Source organism: Dermacentor andersoni, chromosome 8 (genome assembly GCF_023375885.2).
Source record: "Dermacentor andersoni chromosome 8, qqDerAnde1_hic_scaffold, whole genome shotgun sequence".
Classification (NCBI taxonomy): Eukaryota; Metazoa; Arthropoda; class Arachnida; order Ixodida; family Ixodidae; genus Dermacentor; species Dermacentor andersoni.
In genome coordinates this window covers 41,362,160-41,379,685 of record NC_092821.1, presented here as the reverse complement: position 1 = coordinate 41,379,685, position 17,526 = coordinate 41,362,160, and the positions used below count along the sequence as shown (strand labels likewise).

The following is a 17,526-nucleotide window of genomic DNA, read 5'->3' as shown; positions in this document are numbered from 1 at the left end:
CCGAAAAGTTACGCATGCATAAAAAATTAAAGACGAATGCGCCCTCGACAGGGCCTCATTCGACTACAGTAGCTCTAGATAAAGTATGACGCAATTTGTCCGCGGCCTTCTAGCGCGCTTTTGTTTTCTGTGGAGCTCGTCAATTTTTTTTGTTTATGTTCTGACATTAAAGCCACTTTTAGTTTTTTTTTTTTTTTCGTATAGTGCCAACCATACTGTAAGAAAAGGCAGCGATATCGACTTTTTTTCCGTAGTTCTCGTGTTTGCCGCTTGGGAATGCTGGCAGCCATCATTCTTGCGGCAACATTGTTTTTGTTTTTGTTTTTTTCTTACACATATCAATGTTTCCTTTTTGTTTGTGTTTGCTGGAAATTATTTTAGACAGCGAAATAAGAAAAACTGCTACAGCTCGAGCATCCCTTACATTCATTTTCGTAATCGATAGCGTGACAAACCGCTATTCGTTGGACTTTCTTTGAGTTTGTGAGCTCGATTAATACACCGAGAAAAATGGAATACTTCAACTCGCCAGTATATGAATGCGCTAAGTAATTTTGCTTCTGTCTCTTTGCAGGCACAGGAATGGTAGCATTAATAGGCCGCTTCGTTTGTTTGTTTGTTCGGTTTTTTTTTTTTTTTTTTTTGACTTGATGATAATATGTGGTGTTTAATGGCGCAAGGGCCAGGTATGGCCAAAGTGTTTCTGACTTAGATAATTATTGTTTATATTATTTTATTACTGAGCGCCAACAAAGAATCTACTACAATAATTTATATTTTCCATCTTACGCTTTCTTTCCTTGGAAGCTAGTTCAGTCGACTGACGTTAACGTTGCAGCTGCCCAGCAAAAAAACCCTGCGACAGTTTCACTACTTATAGACGTATACGTTTACGACGGCCAAACGTCACTTGAGAAAGCCGCATTTGGGCATTTGCAAGGCACCTAAGCTTCCGCCTCGATGATTTTGCCTCGAAAGCAGAGCACAAATCCATAACAGCTCCAACGCTCAATAAATAATAATATAATTTTCCTGTGAACTACATTTTACTGCGGCAACGTTCATCGATGAGCATGTTTTCATTTATAAGGCAAGGGTTGTCTTGTTGCAGTATATGAAAATTATCGCGACGGGCTCCCAAGGTACCTTTAACAATTGGTTCTGATGCTTCTTTTTTTTTTAAAAAAAAAGAACAAGTATTCCGTTTGCAATCACAAAGCACAAATTTAGTGCAATGTTAGTGCTAGCAAGCATGTTGCACACTGCGTCCCACAGTTAAAAGGAACAGATCAGTGCGTTGGGCACGTGTGAATATTTCCTTTAGGCAATTGCAAACTTTGCGCAAGATTATTTGTGTTTGTTGGTGCTGGCACTTTTCTCAGCCCCTGTGGACAGCACTGACATAGTTTCAGCAGGCACTTGCAACAAGAGCGCAAATACGGGGAGAGCCGCGTGGGGTGTTCCACTTAACAGCGGCCCGCATTGTAGATAGTGGGTATACGTAACAGAATGCTTCACATAAGAGATTTACTTACAACAAATTAGGAATGTCGGTAAGCATTGCGTCAAAAGTAGAATACAACAGTAGAATGCTTTAGATATCCAACGCAGCTTCGTCGGTATATAACTGAATTTCAGCATCGTAAATAGACAGACAACAGTTGCTGTTTCGCAAAATAATATGATAAGGGTATGGCAGTAAGATAATAATAATATATGGGGTTTTACGTGCCAAAACCACTTTCTGATTATGAGGCACGCCGTAGTGGGGGACTCCGGAAATTTTGACCACCTGGGGTTCTTTAACGTGCACCTAAATCTAAGTACACGGGTGTTTTCGCATTTCGTCCCCATCGAAATGCGGCCGCCGTGGCCAGGATTCGATCCCGCGACCTCGTGCTCAGCAGCCTAACACCATAGCCACTGAGCAACCACGGCGGGTGTGGCAGTAAGATGACACCTAGTATCTTACTTATTGTTCAAGATCAAATGATGACCCCGTGAGGTGATGCGCAAAAGCGTTCATGCAGTAAAGCATGAACGGGAGTCCAGCGCCTTGAACAGTTTCCAAGCGGTACACGACACAATCTGAAATGTGTTGCCATTCTGGCTGCGAGCAAACAGTCCCACGTGATCAGTGCCCACGATATCGAACGGTTGGTTAGGAGGGGCGACTGCTTGTAAGGGCACAATTTGTGAGCTGGTGACGACCTTTAGAGCTTGACAAATGATGCAGGATGGCACGTACAGGTAGACATCAGAGCGCATGCCAGACCGCCAGAACTTTGTCTCAACGCGAGCTATTCTTCTGCTGACCCTGGTGGTGAGCAGAGGGGGCGTTGTCACACAGGAAAAGTATGGATGGCCGCATGGCCACATGCACCACACGTTGGTCCGATTCATTTATTGTACGCCTATAATAAAGTACACCATCTCGGACAGCATATGCTTATGAAATTCTCTCGATGCGGCGCCTAGGTGTACTGGTATAACCAGAGAGGGGCCGGACGATGTCGCAGATTTCGGTATCCTTTGATTGTGCAGCTATAAGAACGATTACTGCAAATGCCGGCTTAGAGTACTTAGTAACGACAAGCTTGCGTGACAGGTAGTCGGTGTCTTGGTGACAAGAGCCACTACGATGAACGACCGTGATACTGTAGTCTTGAAGTTTGAGCGCGCACCTGGCATGTTTGGCATTAAGGTCTTTTTTTCGGAGCCAGCGCAGTGCAACGTTGTCGGTAATAATAGTAAAATACTTGCCATAGATGTAATGCGAAAGCTTCCCAATGGCCCAAACTACCGCGAGGCACTCAAGTTCTGAAGGGTGGTACCGTCGGTCTGGTTCACTGAGGCGGCGACTGGCATAGGCAACAGGATTCTCGTTCCCTGCGGAATCGCATCGTACAAAAACCATCCCAAGGCCAAGACCACTGGCGTCTGTGTGTATGATCAAGAGGGCGCCTCTTGATAGTGTGCGAGTGTCGGTGGTTTCGTCAGGACCGCTTATATGTTCTGGAAGGTTGATCCCTGGTCGGGGTCTCAATGCCACTCCTGATTTTCCTTCAGAAGTTCACGGACGGGTGCCTCGCCAGCGGCGAAGACAGGGACGAAACGGCGGATGTAGGAATCGAATCCCCCAAAAGATATTTTAATTTGTTCGGCCGTTCTAGGACGCGGAATGCTAGCTAAATATGACCCAACGTGACCCAAGTAGATAACATCTGAATAGCCGAAGCAACACTTTGAAGGCGTTATGTGGATCGCAGTGTCATCTAAAGCGCGCAAGACGAGCTCAAAACGCCGTCGTTGTTCGGAAAACTTGGCAGCGTAAACCATTATGTCATCATTTGTGCACTAAATACACCGATGCCATTGACCATTTCAAGCGTGAAGGACCCAGTTGGAGCGTTTCAAGAAAATTAGAGAGTGCAAAAGGAAAGCGGTTTAAATTTTACAGGCCGTCCAGTGTGATAAAAGTAGCCTTTTCCGCGTCGTTCTCGTCGAGCCCGACCAGCCAGCAGCCGGAGAGGAGGTCGAGTGTAGTGAAAAATCTGGCCTCGTGAAGCCGATCTAAGGCGTTGTCGAGAGGGGGAAGGGGGTATACATGCCGCTTGGTAATGCATTTTAGGCTGCAGGAAATGCACAGGCCCCCTAAGAGAGTGGACCCACACACGATGCTATCGGGTTTGGGCGAGAGCAGTCTACATACGTGCCGGTACGTCCCGCAGACAAGCGCAACGAAGCCCACTTTAATTAGTGGCAAATCATAAAATACAAAACAAACATCGAACAAACTGCAGACAGTGTAACACGTCTGCAGGCGCAAGTGTATGGGTGCTATTCCAGAGTTTAAAGCTATTGGGGCCGAGCTCCACCACTGGAAAAGCCGGCGCCACTTTCGGCGTGACGTGGCATGAGGGGTCGCGTGTACACAGCGGCCGCGTCCGCTGCTTCAGAAGCGCCGAAGCGAGCTGAAAACGAAAGTTTAAAGTCCCACCTGCGCTGCGGTTCTGATGAAGTGGTAACACTTTACCGCCTTGGGTATCTGCTTGACAGCTTTTGAAAGTACTACAATAGGTAGTGGCTGCCTTTGGAGGCTTGCAGCATGGTAGGCTACTTTTCAATGCCGCGGTGCCGGACGTGCGCAAGGGAGCCCGGTGTCAGCCTTATTCACACGTAGCCGCAGGACAAGGAGCTGCGCGAAGCTTGGCTTGCGAAACTTAGAACCGGCAGACAGCCATCGGCTACAACTCGGGTGTGCAGCAAGCACACACGCGAGGAAGTTTCTGTTACGGCGCCGGGATTGCGCGCTGCTCGGCTAATGTCATGACGGTTTGGTCTGTGAACTTGTTGATGCTAGATACTGGCAAGTTCACTGGAACGGAATGGGAGAGGTAACACGCAAGCTAAAAAAAGGTGTGGCATATGGTCATGTTTGTGTTATGAATTAATGCACTGGATTACGAAAAAGAAGCAGAGGGAAATCGCACGCTGAGAGCATACAGTGTGACGTTACGATAAACATACAGTGTGACGCAACTTGAGAAATAATATTGAAATCTCCAAGAATTTAAATGAAAAAAAGAGATTGAATCGTCGCGATGGCACATCACAGTCGCCGTAGGCGTCGAAGTCTCTATAACAAAATTATTTTTGAACAGTTCTGACAGCATCCACGCAACAATGGTTGCTGGTGTACTGTCAAATGCTCATATGCTACGGCCTAAAGCCCACGGCACGGTGTTAAAACGCGCTCACAGCGAAAGCGAAACATTGTGCGCGGACATGCATGCAGACGTACAGTCGGTCGCTGCGAACCCACGCGATCGCTGCATTGAGGCTTCATCCTGTTATGCTCCATTTGGTCATGCAGACAGACCACTATAAGAACATATTTCACATAGTTCACTCTCAGCGTTTGCCTACCTTTCACGCAAGAAGCCGGTTCAGGGGACTCCATCGCGCAGACCCCGCAGTGGCGTTCACTGCACGTATTCGGTAGAGATAGCATCTGTAAAAGATTCTGTGCTTTCAGTTTGCCCAAGATTAATATATCGACAGTCAAAAACTTCCCTCATTTTGAGAGTACTTACATAAATGTCCAGGAGGGCTGCCGCGTGGTGTTTTTATTGAGCGCCGTAAGCGAAACCTATGAGGAGCGCGCCGCGTGATCCCTCATACTATGCGCAAGGGAGGCGCTTCCGACAGATGGCGACTCCGTAAGTCCTCGCCCCCAATAGCATACAGTTGGTCATACCTTACAGTCGGTGCAGAAATAAAGCGAGCCATTCCAGTTGCGACAAGTAAGTAAATAATCAGGCCTAATTAAACAAAGGAATAGTTGAGTCTAAACAAGACTATGTACGGGTTCTTGAGCCTAATTAAGCTGCTACTTCATAGATTACCATCAAATTGTTTAAGGCTAACCGGCAATAATTGCGCGCAATTCGGATGAATTAGGCTTAATTGCACTTCGATAACATTAAACTGGTTAAGGTGAACGAGTAATAATTAATGGACATAACATGACTTAAGCCTAATTAAGATTAATTGCGAATGTACACTTATGTTCAGTCGACATAAAGAAGTAATGAAAATTAATTAATGTTACATTACTTAATCCCATTCAAGTTTATTACGATTACATTAATTTCGCCCAATAAGATTCATTCCTGCTGATTATGTTCGGCAATTCAATATTTACACCAGACCATTGACATACTAAGCCACGGAGTGCGTAACCCGACCACTCAATCAGTCAATCGTTGCTCTAGTGCAAGATGAGCGACTCGAAATAGTGCTCATGTGAAAGTAACATAGGCTCATTCGAAGGGTCGAGATGGTTATGCAAGTGCGAACTTCAAAAATTGAGCACCCATCTGAAACCACATTTCACTCTCTGGCTGTAACATCAACCATTCGCCAAGTGAATCAATCCCTGAGCAGTTAGGAATCTCGTATCTCTCAAAATAGAAAAGGTATATTGTTACCGCTATGTATCTATTATTCTAATAGGCTTCAGAAGCGTAAATATAGCAAAAAAAACTGTTGGTTTCGCCCGAATGCGAACTAGTCAGAGTGATAGCGAGGTAGAGCGCGTTGCACTGCAGCCATCTCCGAACGCTGGCATGATAAGGAACGTGCCAGCGGTGTTGCAAACATCTTTACTAGGTGAATGTAGCTTTGGAGAGACGTCCTCATTCCTCAATGCCTTGTAGGAGCCGTGAATCGTGGTCTCAGAGGCTGGCGTCACACAAGGGGTCGCTCTCCAGCCTACGCCGTCGGTGCGTCTCGTAACCGTTACCTGGCCTACGCTACCGGGGCATCACACGGAGGCTAAGCGGGCCACCGCCGTCGTCCGAGCTTACTTGACGAGTGTTGTCTTCGTGAAGATTACAAGGTCGAGAGGATGAGGAGCGAAACGGGGGGTTTGGTTACATTGGAAAGGTAAGCTTATTTACATAGAACAAGGGGTCTTGTACTGGCCGGAGCATGGAGAGCAGTACATCATTCTCGTAGTATGAGCTACAGGTCAGAGAAGACTACATCTTTGGAGAGCACACGCCATAGTACACACTAGCTACATCCAAGGTGTTCCGCTTTTAACCCCGCGGTCCTCCTTGGATCCCTAGGCTAAGCAAATCAGCGGTCACACCATCTTCCAATCCGAGCGCTCGTTGTAATACCCTAGGGCGCAGGCGGCTCACAGTCCCAAAGAAAGAGGGGGATGCTCGTAGCCAAGAGTGCCACGCTGACTCTATTTGTACATCTTGGCTCCTAGTATGGTTCAGCAATTAGCTGGTTGTCTTCCAATCGGCTAGCAGCGGCTAGCAGCGACTCCAACGAAACGACCTATAGGGCGCGTTTTCTCAGGATTTCCTTGATCTCAGCGTCGTGGTCGACGACCAAGTGGCATCCATCAACTCCGTAGCTGTCAAACGTGTCTCGCCTTGGTGTCGCCGCTGGTCTGTCCCAGGCGACGTATTGTGAGCTTTACGAAGCGATTCATCGCAGTAGGACAGGAGAGGCTGGAAGGTCGCTTTCCCTGCTAGTCGATCGTAACAGCGTTGAGCTCGCGCAGCGTCCTAGACGCTCGCAATCAGCCGTTGCTTATCCTCAAGGTCGGAGCTGGCCACGACTCTCTTCCAACGCTCGTTGGTAGGGTTGGGAGGATTTAGGGGGGGAACAACCTTCTGTATGCCTAAAGGACTCTGGTTGAAGCGGCATTGCGGAGAGACTTGTGCAGGAACAATAGGGTATTTTGGATGGGCGGGTGAATCTATTGACATGTCGAGCTCGGAGGAATATCTCCTGCTCTCTAGGTAGTAACTTGCGTAGGGCAGGCTGCGTTCTGCGAATTAGCTTGTAATGTTGTGTGATGTATTGGTGCGAGATTAGAGGCTGCATGAGCTTGGACTAAGATTCCTCGGCGTCGGCTCAGCGTGTCAAATCTCGAATCACGAGCTTGGCAATCCTGTTGCCAGGCATGTCGTGGTGAGCTGGCGCCCAGATGATCATGTCTCGTCTCGCCTGCGGCCTTTGATTTATGACTGAGTGTGTTGGTACGAATTCTGCCGCTAGCGAAACTGCGACACGCCTGTGGAGCGTCGGTCACTATGGCTTCAACCTCTCTTTGGGGGAGCGCGAGGGCTATGGCTCCTTCGTCGGCTTGGAGGGGATTGTTTCAGGGGAATGAAATACTATTCCCATGTTCATTGTTTACGATTACGGTGGCTGTTGTGGCTGCTCGTCCAGGGTAAGACGCCGCATCCGTGTAGGCTGCAAATGTTGACTCCCGTATTACTTGTGTAAGGCCAGGGCCTGGGCCTCCTTTTGCTGCTCGTGGTGCACTGGGTGCATGTTGCGAAGTAAGGGAGGTACGGTGATGTTGCTCCGGATGGCGTGGGCTAAGCTTACAGTCTGAGACAGCGGGTGGCTGGGCGAAGCAGAGAGCCCGAGGAGTGAGAGGATGGGCCTCCTCGTTTCTGTTACTGCCAACCTTGTTCGCTGGCTGGGTAGATATGCCTCCAACAGCTCCTCGGTCTTATTATGCACTCGTAATCGTAGTAGGCGTTCTGTGGACGTGCTTATTGGCAGACCCATCGCCTGCTTATATGCCTTTCTTATCATAGTGTCGAGTTCCTTGAATTCCGTCGCGTTGAGTAGCGCGTATGGAATTCAGTAAGTTAGTCGAGACACGACGAAGGCTTGGACAAGCCGAAGCGCACCCCCCTTCCCCATGCCTCTGGTCGTGGCTTCTATTCACCGTATCACGGGGGTAACTTCGGCAGTTGTATTCTTAAGCTTGTTGATGAATGTCGTGTTTTGGTCATCCGACTGGAAAACCATTCCCAATATCTTCGCTCTCTGAGGCGGAATGGTGGTGCGTCTCTCCAGCTGTCTGTTGATAGTTGGCGAGTCTGGTGCACGCTTCTTTCGGGGTGAAACAAGGAGTAGCTCTGACTTTGGGGGACCGCAGCTGAGGCCGCATGAATTAGCCTAGTCGTTCACCATGTCTGCCTCTTCTTGCAAGCGCTTCTCCATTGCCCCAATTGACTCTGCGCATGATCAGATGGTAATGTCGTCCGCGTGTAGGCCCTCCCGTACTTCCGGGATAGTATCGAGGAGCGACGAAGATCTATTAAGGTGATATTGAACCGGAAAAAGGATAAAACTGCGCCCTGTTGTGTACCACGCCTATCTCGTAGGCAGGGGTTTGTGGTTTGGCCCCCGACCTTTGGGATGGCTTTTCTATCCGAGAGGAAATCTCTGATGCAGTAATACATCCTAGCCTCAAGGCCCAGTGGGTTTAGCCTCCGTATGACTTTTTTATCTTCGCCTTAAAGTTGCATTCGAGAACGCCGTGCCAACAAGTCGCTTCTGTACATTATTAAAAGATAGTCCGAAGAACTTGAGCCCATTCTTAAACCTTGCTAACGCTTTCAGTGCCTCGCCTTCTGTCGAAAGTGCGAAGTTTAGTGTTTCTTAGCACACCTTGCAATTTACGAACTGAGAGAAAGCGAGAAAAAGACAACAAGGAAATACGTGGAGGCTAACCAATGTTTCTCTCGGTTGGCTACTCTACACGTGGTTAAGGGGGAAAGAAATATAAGGTAGAAGGAGGAGAGTCAGCGTGCACGCACTCACAGATGAAAGTTCTCACGTGTAACTTCCCTCATGAAGAATGTTCGTTCACAAGCGCTCATCAAGTCCCTTTGTCTTCAACAAAAAAAAATCGTTGGGCCGCAACATTCATATGGAGAAAGATTACTAGCGAAGCTGTTTAGGCTGCATACATGGGCTGCATACATTATGAAATCATACATTTTTTTCATACGGCTGGCCACTACGCCGACACAAGCACCACTCCCCTCTACCCCCCCGGGACACATGCGGGGTATACATAAGGGGGCTAGAGGTAAACAGCTTCGTTGTAAAAAGCGCATTGCCCTTTGGTGGCCTTATGCATACAAGCGGTTTCCGGCCTGGGTCTTAGGATCTTAGCTTCCGAGAACGGTCTAACGTCCAAGCTGGTAAGACGCAGAACATCTCGTTGAGAATTGCAGATTGCAAAATGACACAGAATGTGTTCTATGATTTCATCCTGTCCGCAAGAATGGCATATGGCGTTGTTGTCCATTCCGATGCGGATAAGTAAGCGTTCGTGAATGTGGCACCCGACCATAGGCGGTGTACTAAAGTAACTTCGCAACAGGAAAATCAGGGTTGCAGGTGATATACCCTGTCAGGGTCTAATTAATATAATCTAGAGGCGGCAAAAGCCGTCCATTTCTAATGTTGAAGCGTAATTCCACGCGCAAGTAAGTAAATATCTTTACAAAATGAAGCTGGTGAACTGTGCAGGTACGTCCACTTGGAACAAACATTGGATTTAGCCCTACTTTTGATATTAGTGTCATCAATGTTGACGATAAAATGTACAACTATCCCACTTTATTTTATTGCGATTGCGCGAAGTGACAGTACCCACTCCACTACGGTACCAGTTAGTGGCGCCGCGAAAAGGCCCACCACTTCCACGAAGGAAGCAGATAAGACTCTTTCTTTAGAGGAATGGCCTACGCTACCGAGCCGCTCCCTTGCTAAGGAACCTCAGAAGGTCGGGGCCCCACCGGAGCCTTCCCAGGCCATGGATGATTCACCTAAAACAGACCGTCAAGTCATCTCGGTGCTACGTTCCCTTATGGAGGCCATCCGAGCGATTTTAGTGGACATGGGGACACCATATGCTCGAAGCGCACTTAAACTGCTGGACGCCTAAGCCCAGTGCTTGAATCCCTCAACTAGAAAGATGGCTACCCATACCTCATCCTTCCGAAAATAAGTCAAGGCAGGGTCCGACATCCAGTGGAACGCCAGAGGGCTAAAATCACGAATTTTAGATTTTTGACAGTTTGTGTACACCAATGTGTTTCCACTCATCGTCATTTGTGAGCCCAACTTGTCGAAACCAATAAGACTGTCAGGGTACGAATTTATCATGTTATCAACAAATGGTGCATGCAGCAAAATCATTGTTTTTGTTCGTCGTGAACTCACCTATGTTTTGCAACCAATTGCACCCCATGACGACAAACAATATATATGCATGACAGTTAAAAAGAACAAACTCTTGTTTACTCTCATAGGCGTGCATATATCGCCTTCCAGCAATTTCGATACTAAAATATTAGCGGATATCTTGAGTGTTTGTCCCGCCCCATGGGTCATATTAGGAGATTTCAATGCACACCATTCAGCATGGGGAAGTATAAGGACAAATGCAAGAGGACGAAGATTAACAAGCATCGCCTACAACTATGGCCTTACTCTCCTGAACGATAGTAGCTCCACCTTTCTTCGAGGAATGACATACGGCAGCTGCCTCGACCATGCTTTCTTCTCCGACTCTCTCGCCAGATGTGTGAAGAGGTTTCCAGACATTGAGACACATGGGAGTGATCACATTCCCACCTATCTGAACATCAAAGGCTTGTCGTCTAGATCAGGCCTACGGAATAGCATTCCGACGACTCAATGGGCCAACTTTAAATCTGAGATGAAAGATGCCGGCCGCGAGGGCCTACCCTCTGGTTTAAAGCAAATGATTAAAGATACGATGCAAAACGCCACTCGCATGATGACGATCTCTTCCACGCGAAATGACTTCGACATAGAATTAGAGCGACTTCGAGCACTTCGTCGCCGGGCGGTGCGTCGATATCGGCGTACAAAATCAATCCATGACCTTTGGGCAGCCAGGAGGATGCAAAAGAAGATTCAGCGTCGTATGGATAGATTAGCGTCGGAACGTTGGGCAACGTTTTGCCAGACACTCGACCCCCGCAAGCCACTGTCTCACATTTGGAAAACGGTGCAAGGTCTGCGTTGCCTTCCGGAACGGCGTTTTCCATTCGAGGCGCTAGCGCTTTTCCAAGGGCGGCAAGACATCGATGTCGCAGAAGACTTTTGTGCGCGGATCGCAGACCAAGCGACTCGTCCAGATCCTCCAGCCCCAGCTGACGTCCCCCATTCCCATGATTGCCGCATGGACCTTCCTTTTACAATGGAGGAGCTCGAAGCGGCACTAGCTCTCGGCAGGCGCTCATCATCTCCGGGTCCAGATGCTATGTCATACCGGGCCTTGTGCTATCTCGGAGAGTCCGCACGGATAGAATTGTTGAGCCTTTACAACTCCTCATGGCAGGAGGGAAATGTTCCTGACGAATGGAAAGTAAGCCGCCTGGTGCCACTCTTAAAGCAGGGCAAATCCCCACTAGAACTGACCTCTTACCGCCCAATAGCGCTAGCCAGCTGTGTAGGAAAGATAATGGAACGGATGATCCTTGGCCGCCTGGAATGGTACCTTGAATACTACAAGATTTATCCGATTTCCATGGCTGGTTTCCGACGTGACCACTCTTCCATCGACAATGTAGTTGATCTCGTTTCGTATGTCCAGCAAGAAAGGTCCCGTAAGCGTTTATCTGCAGCTTTATTCTTAGATGTGAAAGGGGCATACGATAACGTATTACATGAGGCCATTCTCAACGCTCTTGCGACGGTTGGCCTAGGCGGTCGAGTTTTTTTTGTGGATTGCAAGTTACCTATCTGCAAGATCATTCTATGTGTTAACTGACGATGGCCCAACTACGCCAAGCTATACCAGCAGGGGCGTTCCTCAAGGCGGTGCTCTCAGCCCGACGCTATTCAACCTCGCTCTTGTTGGACTTGCTGAATACTTGCCAAGTACCATCAAAATTTCAATATACGCTGACGACATCTGTGTCTGGACTTCGGCAGTCACACGTCCTCAGATACGTGCGCGGCTTCAAAGAGCGGCCACTGTGACAGCGAACTACTTGTGTAAACAGGGTCTCAGCACATCACCAGAAAAATGTGCACTAGTAGCATTTACTCGCAAACCGATGACGGCTTATGTCATCTCAATCAATGGGCGGACCATTTCCTATGTCCGAACCCACAGATTCCTTGGCGTAATTATTGACCGAGACCTCTGTTGGAGCCCGCACGTGACTTACATGAAACGGTGCCTGACAGCAACTTCCCAGTTGTTTAAATACTTGACAGGAAAGACGTGGGGGATGTCAGTAGACGCAATGCTTAAACTATACAGAGCTCTCTTTCTGGGTTTTTTAAGATATAGTCTACCTGTACTGACCAACACCTGCAAGACAAATATTCGTGTTCTGCAGGCAGCACAAGCTCAAGCACTCAGAGTTTGTCTTGGTTTGCCCAAATGCACGTCAACTGAGGCAACTATTGCGATTGCTCGGGACCATCCAATGCAAACTCACATTACGGTGGAAGCCCTGACAACGCACATCAGACATTTTGCACGTGCCCCCTATCACCACCTTGCAACACTACCTTCAGACAGGCACCAAGCATCATTCTCTAAAACTGTCGCCAAATACAACAACAAACTTCCCTCGGGCTTCACCGCTGCATCTAAACCATCGATACCCCCTTGGTGTCTTATCAGCCCCACAGTCCATCTCAGTGTACCAGGAATCGGGAAAAAGTCTGAACTGTCGTCGCCTGTGCTGAAACAACTGTCTCTGCTTCTTCTGCACGAGAGGTACGCGGACAGTGAACACATTTATACTGATGGTTCCACAAACATGCAGTGTTCGTCCTGTGCTGTGGTTGTGCCAGCAAGAGCTATTACCATCAGCTTTAGGACTGACCACCCAACAACATCGACATCTGCGGAACTAGCTGCTCTTCGCACCGTACTTTGTTTCGTCAGTCTGGAAGCACCTCGACAATGGTCAATCTTTAGCGACTCAAAGGCAGCCCTACAATCTGCGCTATCAGCTCTGCGTCGCGGGCCATTCGAACAGCTCGTATTGGATAATAGATGCCTACTCCATACATCACAGGAGAAAGGACACCACGTGACGTTTCAGTGGCTGCCAAGTCACTGCGGCGTCATAGGAAACGAAGACGCTGATAATGCCGCTCGGGCAGCTCTTGAAGACGCACAAGAAGAGGCCATACCACTTTCACGGTCCGATGCAGCTAGCAGACTTCGAGGGCTTGCACATGAGATCACGCTGTCTCTATGGTGCACACCAAACAGCCAGACCAACTGGAGCAACCGTCAATACCACTGCCCTCTTTTATGCATCTCTGTATGCCAACTGGACTCCGCTGAAGAGAGGCGACTCTGCTTTATCGCTTAAGGCTAGGGGTGGCTTTCACGAAATCTTACTCATTTCGCATTGGAATGGCCGACAACGCTCTCTGCAATGCCTGTCTTTGCGAGGAGGCGCTGGATCACATTCTGTGCGACTGCCCTCAATACAATGTTCAGCGACAGTCCCCGGCATCCGTTCTAGCGCACCTTGACACTAAACCATTGTCCCTCGAAACGATTTTCACATGCCGCCGACAGAAGACATCGCAGCTGAAGGCGACGAAGGGACTACTTCGGTTTTTGAAAGAGACGGGATTGGACAAGCGGTTGTGACAGTGATGTCACGTACTGCGCAAGAGTGACGGACTGTGACTGACGATGTGTGTGATGTGTTATGTGCTCTCTCTCTCTGTCTCCTCCCCACCTTTCATCCCTCATCCCCCTCCCATGTATAGGGTAGCAAACCGGTTAAGCTAAACTGGTTAACCTCCCTGCCTTTCCTTCTCCACTTTTCCCTTCCTTCTTTCCTTGTCCACAGCGGCACAAACTCGTACGTGACAATACTTTGTCGCAAAAAGTGCTCCAATGCATTCAGCAGCAGCGGAGTTATTGTCAATCAAACACGGCCTCCGCTGCACTCCTGTTCCTTCTTTAGTGTCTTGCACTGCGAAGGCTACGGCGGAGCGGGGCGCAACCACAATGCTCCGCCTTCTAAATGTCACCGGGGTGCTTAGTTCAAATTTCATTTTCGATGCTAACGTAGATGCCACTACTTCATATTTTGCTGCCCACGACGCGCTAAACGCAAGCCAAACGCAATTGTCCTCAGCGAGCCGCAGTGCGCTTAGTCAGTAGATTCGTGGCGGTAGACCGAGACGGCCGCAGTGTCTACGCTACGTAGCAGACCGCAGCTACCAATAGCAGCCGTGTACGAGAATCCGCTTTATTACGAAATAAAGCGTAAGCCTGCCTCCTTGAGAGAGTAAGGAGGCAGGCTTCTGTTAAAGAGAGAGCGTTTGAGAGAAAGGTGACTTCGCAGTCCGCTTGCGAGCTCCACGTGCCGCATACGACAGCAAAACTTGGTTCACAGCAGCGTATGCTACCCGCGGACTATGTTGTTTCACAAAGCCCGAGGGGTGGTTCAGGGCCCCTATCAGCTCACCTTATAGGACATTTCACTTGGCCCTGACTTACACCGACGTTTTCCTGCCTGTCTCATCTTGTGCGCCACCGACGTGTAACGATTGCAAAGCCACTGACAGCGCTCTTCATCACGCCTGCGTTTTGAGACACCTGGTAGCTGCCTAGGATGATCTTCCTTCTGCCCAATAAGTAATCTTTCGTGCTGCGTCGCAGCATCTCAGAGCAACGTATATCTAGGGCACCACTCGATGAATTCAAGGGCAACGCTAAACCTTGATATCGCTGTCAGTGTTTCGCCTTTCGGGCGAAACTGACAACTTTTTTTATTTTTTAAGAAGACATGTCTTCATGCATTGCTTGATAAAATTAACGAAAGCACCAATACATTTCGTCGTACACTAACGGAGTTCATATCTGTAAACTAATCACATCCTCAGAATTCTACCCTGCTTATAAACTCACCAGTTAGAGAGAGAGATAGAACATCTTTATTGAAATGTCGCTGCTGGATTCGAAAGGGAAACGGAGAGACTCGAAGACTAGCCCGGTAAAGCTTCCCTTTCCACCAGCTACAATTAATGAATTGCAATGTGCGCCCTAAAGCAATTCGTTAAAGAGTCAGTCACCCGCCGTAGTGGCTTGTTCGCTTTGGCGGTGCGCTGTTAAATCCTAGGCCGCGTGATCAAACTCCGGCCCTGGCGGCCACATTTCGATGGGGGCGAAGTAGAAGAAACGGCCGTGTATCGTCCATTTCGCGGTGCACGCTAAAGAACCCCAGGTGGTCACCATTATTACGGAGTCCGCCACTAAAGCGTGCCTCATAATGATATCTCGTTCTCGGCAAGTAAAGTTTACCGGAAAATTGTTGTTTAGTTGAGCATCATTTTGATTTCTCGGGAAAACATCGTCCGTTACTTCGGGTAACCCAGCTCCAGGAGAAGGATAGCCCCATATGTCACCGGCAATTCTAAAAATTGTTAACTTATAACAACAGCCAACTTGTGAGATCTTGCAGAATCAGAGCCCACTTTCCAGTGAAGCTGTTCCCTTCGAACAGTTGCGACAGGAATTTCAACGACATGAAATCATGGAAAAAGCGACATAAATCGCGACATAAGGTGTACAAACGTAATGTTGCCTCATGAGCAGTGGCGTAGCAACAGAGGGGGCCGGGGGGCCGTGGGCCCCGGGTGCAAGGGGCCAGTGGGGGAGGGGGGGGGTGTCATATACGCCTGAAGACACCCCTCTTTCCGCCGGCTACACCCGGGGGGGGGGGGGGGGTGACAGAAGACCTATGGGCCCTGGGTGCCAGACGACGTAGCTACGCCACTGCTCATGAGTACCACTAATTATCGCAGACCTCTTTTGGAATAACGCATGATATTCAGCATTTCTTTTATGTCTAATATTTGGCCTTCCTTCCCCCCTCGGGCCACTGCGTATGTACCAGCGCGTTTGTGTCCATCCCTGGCCTATCTCCCAAAATGCGTATGTGCCATTGCGACTAAAGGAGTGGAGAAGCCTTAAATGTACTGCCATATCTGCACTGTGACAAATGGGCAATAAGGAGCATGAAACCAGGCAGCCTTGAAACGCACGCCTACGCTTTCTTTCTTTTTTTTTATTTTCTCTTTTTATATTTGTGGTGGTACCGGCCTTTGGAAAGGTTCATGTCGCGAGTGGCTGAACGGTGGACAATAATTCTTGCTAAATTTAGCGAACTTGATACCCAAAATGACAGCCAACCAAATGGCCACTCCGACCATGACCCAGATAGGCCATGGCACCTGCGATCGCTAGATGGTGCGGAAGTAATTACATTTCTAAGGTGATCTTTGTACCAGTTGCACAAAAAGATATAGCATATGTAAGCAGTACGCACGACACTTTCATCTATGGCTAAACAAAGCGATGACGACATTATTTTTACCCAGCGTTTCTAATAGGACAGTTATTTTACGTGGAAGTGCCATTCTTTCTGTTTCTTTCTACGCGCATCCTCTAAATCTCTGGCATCATTTTTTTTTCCTCCCTGTACATATACACCACCGAGCCAGTCTCTAAAGTGTTCCTTTCGCTGGCATCGCTTCCCTAAAAATACTTGCCCTACATCCCTTCTCTCCCCCACGGTCTTCTTTTCCCGTACTGTATATTCCCGCCGTCCCCAAAGTGCAACGCGTACTCTTGCTCTTCCCGCAGGCTTCCCTCGCTGCTGGGCACGAAAGCTCGCGTGAAGGACGGTTCCGCCAGCGCCATTCCGGCGCCCGCCCCGCCGGCGCAGTGCGCAGGGACGCTCCACCGCAGAACGTCCCCCGCGACCACCGACTGCAACAACCGGCACGCGACGGGTAACAACTCCGCCTCCGCCGCTTCGTCCAAGAACCACCATCCGTCCACTTCTCCCGGTTCTTACTCGGCCCTGCCCGCGGGAATCGTCGCCAGCAACGGCCTCAACCACATCGCCGGTGAGTGAGATACGCGCACTCTACTTGCTCGCTTTTCCTTTTCTAGACAACAGCGCGACTTGCGCCATTCACCCACATCATTTTTTAGAATGCGTAAGATCGTAGCTTTAGTCAAAGAAGGCCATCTGTCGCGCAAAGTTGTCTTTGTTTTCGTATGTTCTTTTTTTTTCTTACAGCGAACGTTTTGCGTTTTCATGACACGTGCTTCAGTTCCACCTGCGTCACTCTGGTGAGAAGCGCAATCACCCAATA

At 48.7% G+C, this 17,526-nt stretch overlaps 1 protein-coding gene across 1 annotated transcript in view; it reads left to right on the top strand.

Annotated features, from left to right (window-relative positions):
• Nucleotides 1–17,282, top strand: part of LOC129383519 (uncharacterized) — a 139,930-nt gene extending 122,648 nt beyond the window's left edge. Inside the window, exon 6 of the mRNA XM_072284058.1 lies at nucleotides 17,009–17,282. Within this exon, the coding sequence (XP_072140159.1) occupies nucleotides 17,009–17,282 (274 nt within the window). The remainder of the gene's footprint in view (nucleotides 1–17,008) is intronic.
• The last annotated feature ends 244 nt before the right edge of the window (nucleotides 17,283–17,526 follow it).